This window comes from Leptonychotes weddellii, unplaced genomic scaffold (genome assembly GCF_054177405.1).
Source record: "Leptonychotes weddellii isolate Sample4059 unplaced genomic scaffold, ASM5417740v2 HiC_scaffold_9372, whole genome shotgun sequence".
Classification (NCBI taxonomy): Eukaryota; Metazoa; Chordata; class Mammalia; order Carnivora; family Phocidae; genus Leptonychotes; species Leptonychotes weddellii.
In genome coordinates this window covers 1-8,129 of record NW_028065523.1, presented here as the reverse complement: position 1 = coordinate 8,129, position 8,129 = coordinate 1, and the positions used below count along the sequence as shown (strand labels likewise).

Here is an 8,129-nt window from a genome sequence, read left to right as displayed (position 1 = left end):
GACACCTTCACCTTTCTCCAGCAGACTGGGGACACCTTCACTTTCCCCCAGCAGACTGGGGACACCTTCACCTTTCTCCAGCAGACTGGGGACACCTTCACTTTCCCTGAGTAGATGTGACTAATCTCTCCCTTTTCTTGAGCTGTTACCAAAATAACAGAACACAAATATGGAGGACAGATGGCACCTATTTCATGATAACCGTGTCCTCCTCACAATCCGTTCTCCTTCTACCTCTTCATCACTTTGACTATTCAGTGCAAATTTACTCCTAAATCAATCAATCACCAAGTCCAGAAACCCTAAAAACTTCCAGTGACTGGCTTTCCTCCAGGCTGAGAATGTGGGTCAGGGTCTCCCTCAGGAGATGTGATCTGCTTGAAAACCAAATATATGATTTATATCTGAAACTTGCAGACTGAAGCATCCTGGGCTGCGCGTCCACAGAAACCACACAGAAAAGAATGAAGAGATTTTTTTTTCTAACAGAAGAGCTTATAAATCAAAGCAGCCCACTGTCCAATATTCAGCAGCAGCTCCTATACAGAGTGAATGTGATGATCTTGAAACTCTCAGGAAAAGGAGAGAAATGCATTACCGGCCACTCCGAAAGGCCTCCGCAAGCCCGAGGTCAGTTTTCTGGTGTTGTTGTCCCTCAGCTCCATGCGACCCACTCGAACGATTTGACAAACAAAACTGATTTTGTCCCGTTTCAGGTCTTTGCTTCCGAGGTCCTAGAAATATTAATTTCCATAAATTATCTTGGAGAACCATTACTCAGTGCAGGTTCAATTGAAAAAGACAGTAAAAAGAAGGATTGAGACTCTCTGACCAGTTTTTAGCATTTTAATAAGTTATTCACATAACAAAAAGGAACTGAATAACAACAGTCAATTAATGTTAAGCTATAAGAGAGTGCTGGGGTAAATCTCTGTCATGGGGATTCGAAGGGAAGCCAGAGACCCAGAACAGTTCTGGGAAGGCGTTTTGTTATTACTGAATTCCCATGGATTATAGGCATCCCAGGGATCCATATTCTAGCAGGTAGGAAAGTCAGAGGGAGGTCATTAAAAATAATCATTAGGATGGTGAATGATGCAAAGGAACATCTTTGGGTGTACTTACAGTAAAGACAGCTCGCAAATTATGTAATCTGTCTATATCTTTAGGCAATCCTGAACTTGACCAGCGAACCAGGTAGTTTTCACTTGAAAACAAAAGAAGTAAGAACAAATTCATTTTCCAAATACAGCACGGCACTAAACAGACACCCACATTGATTTACTACTACCACCACGGAAGTCCACGATACAGGCAACTACACGAGCTCAGAAATGTCAGCCATGCCACACAGAGCTGCTCTTCCATTAACATGTAAGTCATCTCCCACGCAAGGTTAACAGTTGAGAACAGTCAGCACAAAACCCTTGAGAGGCTGTCATTTGTGATGTCTAGGGTTACAACTGTAGTGGAACTATTTGCAAATGTCATTTCAAAGTTTATTATTTTAAAAGCATTACTTGTGGGGGCGCCTGGGTGGCTCAGTCGTTAAGCGTCTGCCTTCGGCTCAGGTCATGATCCCAGGGTCCTGAGATCGAGCCCCGCATCGAGCCCCGCATCGAGCCCCGCATCGGGCTCCCTGCTCCGCAGGAAGCCTGCTTCTCCCTCTCCCACTCCCCCTGCTTGTGTTCCCTCTCTCGCTGTGTCTCTCTTGGTCAAATAAATAAATAAAATATTAAAAAAAAAAAAAAAAAGCATTACTTGTGTATTTACACTGCCTATAATCTAAAATTCACCATTCATTCATTTATAGTATAAAAGAAATACCGCACGTCTATTTCATAGCCAGAACAACCAAATATGCCAAATACACAAACTGAATCCTAAGAGGAAGAAATGAAGTCCATATGAGAAATGATGAGGGGCGCCTGGGTGGCTCAGTCATTAAGCATCTGCCTTCGGCTCAGGTCATGATCCCAGGGTCCTGGGATCGAGCCCCGCACTGGGCTCCCTGCTCTGAAGGAAGCCTGCTTCTCCTCCTCCCGCTCCCCGCTTGTGTTCCCTCTCTCACTGTGTCTCTCCCTGTCAAATAAATAAATAAAATCTTTAAAAAAGAAATGAGGATGAAATTCATCCATTTGTTCTGTTTTCTGTCACATACTAACTTTTAAATTTTTGAATAATACAGGGGCACCTGGGTGGCTCAGTTGGTTAAGCATCTGACTCTTGATTTTGACTTAGGTCAAGATCTCAAGGTCATGAGATTGAGCCTCGCATCAGGCTACGCGCTGAGAGTGGAGTCTGCTAAGATTCTCTCTCTCTCTGCCCTACCACCTCCCCCCCGAATGCACATGTGCTCTCTCTCTTAAAAAAAAAAAAAAACTTGAATACAAACGAAGATATTTCAGTTTTAAACACATACACACACCCATACACACTTCACACATAATTTAAACCATAAGTTTTCCATCTGGACAAAGAGAAACTTATACTGAGACAAAAGCAAGAACTAGGAAAGAGACCACATTACAAATGACAGGAATGGCAGAGACGAGATTTATAATATTTTGTTCAACAAATATTAAGTGAGAGTCTTTATGTAGCACTGGTCTGGACACTACCTTCCAGCCAGTCATGCTGCAGAAACAACAACAGGCCAAAGGACCGAAAACGACACTGACAAAAAACAAAAGTTCGACACAGCAAGATTAAGACAAGACTGATACTATCTGGGGGGGTCTGGAAACATAAAACCCTATGAAGACAACACAGGAAACAATCAGTTCAATCTTTAGGCGCCAGGTCCCTGAAACATTACAAGACCAAAACTCTACAGTCAAATACCCACGTGCGTGCAAGGAAGAAGCAAGCAGACGCTGGCCCAGATCCCGAAACAGCCCTGGGTTCAGCCCGTCACCCCAGTGCTCTGTGTGAGAGCAAGAGCTGAGGCAGTGTCAGTGACGTTCTCCTAACACTAACTGGAGAGGAAAGGGAGGAGGCAGCCCCACTGACCTGATGAATTTGGACTCCACGGGGTCATAAAGAGACATGAGCACTTCGGCATCTTCTCCGATTTTACAAACCACATTTTTGAGGTTGACAAACAAGGCCAGAGAAGGGGTGGCAGCAAACTTCGCTTGTCTGTTAATATCTATGTTCTGCTTTTGGGACTATGTAAGTAGAAAAAAGAAAAGTGGACATTAGCGATACTTACCACTAACCCTCGCTTTCTTTCTTCTCGACAGAAGAGGAAACTATGTGCAACCAGTTGGCATAACACGGCGAAGCCTCAAGTCACTTCCTTGTCCCACATCAAGTTCTCAACACATGCACGCACCCAGCTGAAAGTAATTATGCCCTTTGCAGAGGTCACAATCCCTTAAGAGTTTGCCCTGAGTCCTGTCTTCAGATACTCGAGTTGTCTACGCAGTCAATCACAATGGTGTTTACATGCATACTTGCTTAATTTTTGTTTCTGCATTAGGCTAAATCCTCCGAGGACATTTCTGTCTTACTCATCCTTATGTCTTCAGTAGGTGGCACAGAGCAGGTGCCCAATAAAGACTTGCTGAATGAATGGCTGACTCAATCAATTGATTTCTGAATATCTGCTATACAGAAGTTCCCATTAAAGACCAGGGAAAATGGGGCGCCTGGGTGGCTCAGTCGGTAAGCGTCTGCCTTCAGCTCAGGTCATGATCCCGGGGTCCTGGGATCGAGCCCCGCATCGGGCTCCCTGCTCTGCGGGAAGCCTGCTTCTCCCTCTCCCACTCCCCCTGCTTGTATTTCTGCTCTCGCTGTGTCTCTCTCTGTCAAATAAAATAAAATAAAATAATAAAATAAAATAAGACCAGGGAAGATGAAAAAGACCAATAAGACATGTGTTCCCTACCCTCATCGAGCTTAGAATATATCCCTCCCTGGGCTCCTATCAAAGAGGAAATGCAGAATCAAGTACTGTTTCCCATGACATGAGAACACAAAGTCAATGTCATTAAGACCCTGCGTCCTACGATGAAGCAAGTGCTGGGTGACCCTCCCCCCACACAGGATGAGCTCCTTTCCAAAAGTCCTCAACACCATGACACCGGGCTCCTTTCCATTCTTCACTATATGAAATATACAGTTTAGCTGTGCTTTTTGGGGGTTTTCGAGTGCAAATTCTGGGTTCCACTGGTGTTTTACTAGTGTTGAAAGCAGTTATTGAGAAAAGACACTCCAAAGGTAAATGGCACATTACGGAGAGCAGACCTTACCTTCTCTTCTTGCAATCTCTCCTCCACTTGTTTAGAAGCTATTTCATGAGCTCTAAAGAGACTAATCGTGCTAGTTAGTTCTGGATCCAAAATGTTCCCGTCTTCATCTCTCACCACCAAGTCCAAATCAAGAATTCTACAACAACAAAAATTCAGAACTTCATGGACATACACCACGGCCTTTGAAGTGTGTGTTACTAACTACGATGTGAACAGCATGGAGAGTTGAAAGCACACACCTACTATATATGTTTGGGGGAGGGGTGTGTGTGTGTGTATATATATATATATATATACACACACACACACACACACACACACACACACATATATAGCATGTACAGAGAGAGAGAGTATGTATACATATATACATCTATATATACACACACACACACACATATATATGCAATGACATACAAACCCACGTGTCCAAATACTTAAAGCTGGTAGCTGTGACATCATCACTGAGCTGGGCAGCAGAGGGTGGAAGAGCCGGAGCGGAGGCATACCCACCATTCTATTCCAGTAAGTTTTATATCACACAGCTTTCCTTCTACCTACAGTCAGTTCTAATCCCCAATTAGCCCATCAGAAGATCTTCGATAAAGACATTCTATTGTGTTTCGACAACAAACATGTGGAAGTTATTCACAATAACATTGAGCAACTTTCTGGCCAGATGGCTAGATGAAGTAATCACCTTGAAACACAAGCAGCAGCTGTCTAATACATCTGTCCATCTATATCTGGAAATGTCTTTTTGGCAACATTCTGTTTCCCCCAAATCCAACAAAATTGTAAGGTGATTTTTAGCATAACCTTTATTTAAAGAATAAACAAAGACCATTATGTAAAGAAAGAAACCAGGAGCTGTGCTATGTGATGTGTTATGATTTTCTTTTTAATAAGATACGAGGATCTTAACCACAGATGCCTTATACTTTGCCTTTGGGATTTTCTTCCTGCGATTAACAAGTCTACAGAAGCAGGAAATTTTCGGGGTTTTTTTAACCATACGGCAGTGTAAAGAGTCTGCTGAAAGAAAGATAAATTTCAATTAAATAATGCCTTTAACAGTTACAGTTTTAAGAGGAAAGTTGATTTGGTAATAAAGACTCCAACCAGACAAACTCATCTCTGATTTCTCTTCTCTGCAGGTCACACACCTTGACACTGGATAGGAGTCTGATACCGTGTCAAGCAGGACCATTCTGACAAATATGCTGGGCCACTGTACCATTCGGAAGGCGGTCACAAAGACCTTGCTTTTCCCTCTGAGTATCTATTGAGCAAATCCACTGATGGTGAAGCAGAACCGACTGGACCTGTCAGCAACATGAGGCTTTCAAACAAATACAGGCTTTTCGCTCTGCATGAAAACAGCCTCAGTAGTTGCAATGATTGTGGGGGACCTCAAGAGGACAGAAAGATATTTAAAAAAAAAAAAAAAGGCTTTCGGGCTCTCATCAATTGTCTCTGTAACACGTTTCACTAATGAGGTAAAGACCCTCTCCCAAATATTACTGCTCATCCAAACCCTGAACCTGTCCCTGGAAGGAGTCAGTGCTGGTATAGGCGGGGTCAATGCTGGTGTGGGTGGAGTCAATGCTAATGAGGTAGGGAGAGAATCCTTTCTTGCATGGGCCGAGCCAGTGCTGGTGTAAGTATAGGCGGGGTCAATGCTGGTGTGGGTGGAGTCAATGCTAATGAGGTAGGGAGAGAATCCTTTCTTGCATGGGCGGAGCCAGTGCTGGTTTAAGTTGATCTACAAAGTAGCTGGCTTTAGGAGGAGGGGCCAGAGGTCCTGGATGCCACACCACATCAGGCTCCCTGAGGAGCAGAGGCCCAGGCTATATGTACCAGCCTGCTGCATACATCCTGCCAGGTGCACCTCCCCTCACTCCTTCCAGGACAGGTGGTCAGACCCATTTCGCAAAAGAAGAAACCTAAGCTCAGAGAAACATCTAGAAGAACCCAGAGCCTGGATTCTGAGCCAGAACCCTCTCATGGCAGAGTCGAGGCTCTTTCCAGAATGTCACATGGAAAATGGTACACGAAGTGACCTGTCAGGGGTCTTCTTCATGCCAACTATTCTGCGTTTTCTCAACAACAGTGCTCATAAGGCTCTGAAACCACAGTGAGCTTCCACTATGAAGGTGGACCTTAGCACAGCAAGAGGGCCAAAGACTGTCTTATTAAGGACTGTATTTCCGATGAAAGTAGTAAATAATGTTTTGAAACACTTCTTTTCTTAACTAGATTGTTCCATGACATAATGTACCTTGGTTGCTTCCCACAGCCTAATTTGCTTAATTTAGCAGGTGGTTTCTGAATGAAAGTTTAAAATACAATACTCCAATAGAAAACAGAATCAAAGCTCCAAAGGTTTGTTTTTTTTTAAGCAGGTCCTCATGAAATGGGTTTCCCTGCAACAATATCTAATATCCTACACAGAGAAGTCTCTGACTTTTTGGTGCGGGGGGAGAGACATCTTCTCCTGTAGCCTTTTTAATCCAAATACTACATGTAACTAATAATGTTGTTTTTAGAAACTTTTCACACTTGAAAGGAGGAAGTACTACAAAACAAAATTATGTTATAATTCTGATATTACAGAAAGATTCTTTAGTTTACCCAGGGCACCTTTCAGCTGAACAGCTGGGGACAAACCTCTCCCATTCTCTGAGCATACTGTCCAGAGGTTCCGATTCTCCCATAAGTTCCCCAATCTGCTATCCAGCATGGTCCAACCCTATTTTTAAAAACTGCGATTTCCAGCCAGCATTGCACATCTTAGAAATCAGAATCTTCAGGAGTGGGCCCCATAATTCTATATTTTGAAAGCTCTCTAAGTGATTCTGATACAGACCAGCATCTGGGAATCATGTGACCAGGTAATTTTTAAAGGCTTCTTGTAGCTCTGACTTTACAGGAACAACCAAACAGTTAGCCCGTGGGAAAGGACGTGGCCTCACTCCGGTCACAGACTTGGCAGAATCAGAATGAAGCAGCTCACTCCTGCTCAGCATCCGGACGCCCTGCGAACGGTGGAACGCACAGCGCCGTGGGGAAGGGGGCGCACCACTGCTGAAGACATGCAAGCAGAGCTGAGTGGAGGCCTGCTGTAGATGGGAACTTTTGCAAAAGACATCCTTACACAAAGCAAAATTATTTGTTGTTTATCTGAGATTCAGATTTCTGGTGATAAGTTTCAAGGTGACCTTTAATGTCCCTTCCAACTCTTAGAACTTAGGATTCCACCAAGGCAACCTGGTGCTTGTTATTGCACAAAGTACGCCCATGTCTGGACTCGAAGTCAAGTACTGTGAGCAGAAAATAACTAAAAGTCCCTTGTCAGGGGAAATCACAGCAGTGTCATCTATGGAAGAGTGAAAATGACAGGTCACCCTGGCCCCAGCTTCTCAGAGACAAGAACAGGTTTCGACAATGACTGTGAAAACTCCTGATTTTTAGAATCCAATAGAAAATAACCTATCCTTTTAAAAATGAAAACTATACCCTTATTTTGATGTTAGAAATTGTTTTATGATAAAATATGATTTTAACCTCCTCAAGGCTTATGGTAATGTTATTATATTGGATAATTTAAGCATGAAATCATCTTTCAAATAAACAAACCTGTTGCCATAATCAATTTTGGCAGTGACCTTCTTCTTCAGTTCTTTGAGCTCATCCTGTGGCAGAGTTCCAGAAAGAATCTGTGACCGCCATTCAATAAGGTCGTAGATCATGTGCCGCACACTTCGAAACATCTCCCTATTGTCTTGCTATATAGAGGGGAGAAAAGCCATGTATAAAGCTTTTGGTAGGAAAAAACACTGTGGGTTGTTTTTCAAATACACATGTAATATA

General features: G+C 43.2%; 1 protein-coding gene across 1 annotated transcript; it reads right to left on the bottom strand.

Annotated features, from left to right (window-relative positions):
• Window positions 1-19: 19 nt before the first annotated feature.
• On the bottom strand, window positions 20-8,117 carry LOC145720033 (dedicator of cytokinesis protein 1-like). Its single transcript, XM_081811684.1, has 5 exons — window positions 7,896-8,117; window positions 4,257-4,392; window positions 3,013-3,170; window positions 1,126-1,207; window positions 20-734 (listed from the first exon to the last, which is right to left on the bottom strand). The coding sequence occupies exons 1-5, from the start codon at window positions 8,027-8,029 to the stop codon at window positions 573-575; spliced, it is 672 nt and encodes a 223-aa protein (XP_081667810.1). The 5' UTR covers window positions 8,030-8,117; the 3' UTR covers window positions 20-572.
• Window positions 8,118-8,129: the final 12 nt, after the last annotated feature.

Bases quoted from the DNA above. Each gene is read 5' to 3' on its own strand.
- LOC145720033 (XM_081811684.1), bottom strand. From the start codon at position 8,029: ATGTTTCGAAGTGTGCGGCACATGATCTACGACCTTATTGAATGGCGG. The intron at 3,171-4,256 runs GTAAGGTCTGCT...CTACTTACATAG, and splicing joins AGAGATTGCAAGAAGAGAAG to TCCCAAAAGCAGAACATAGA. The intron at 735-1,125 runs GTAAGTACACCC...TAATATTTCTAG, and splicing joins ATTTGCGAGCTGTCTTTACT to GACCTCGGAAGCAAAGACCT.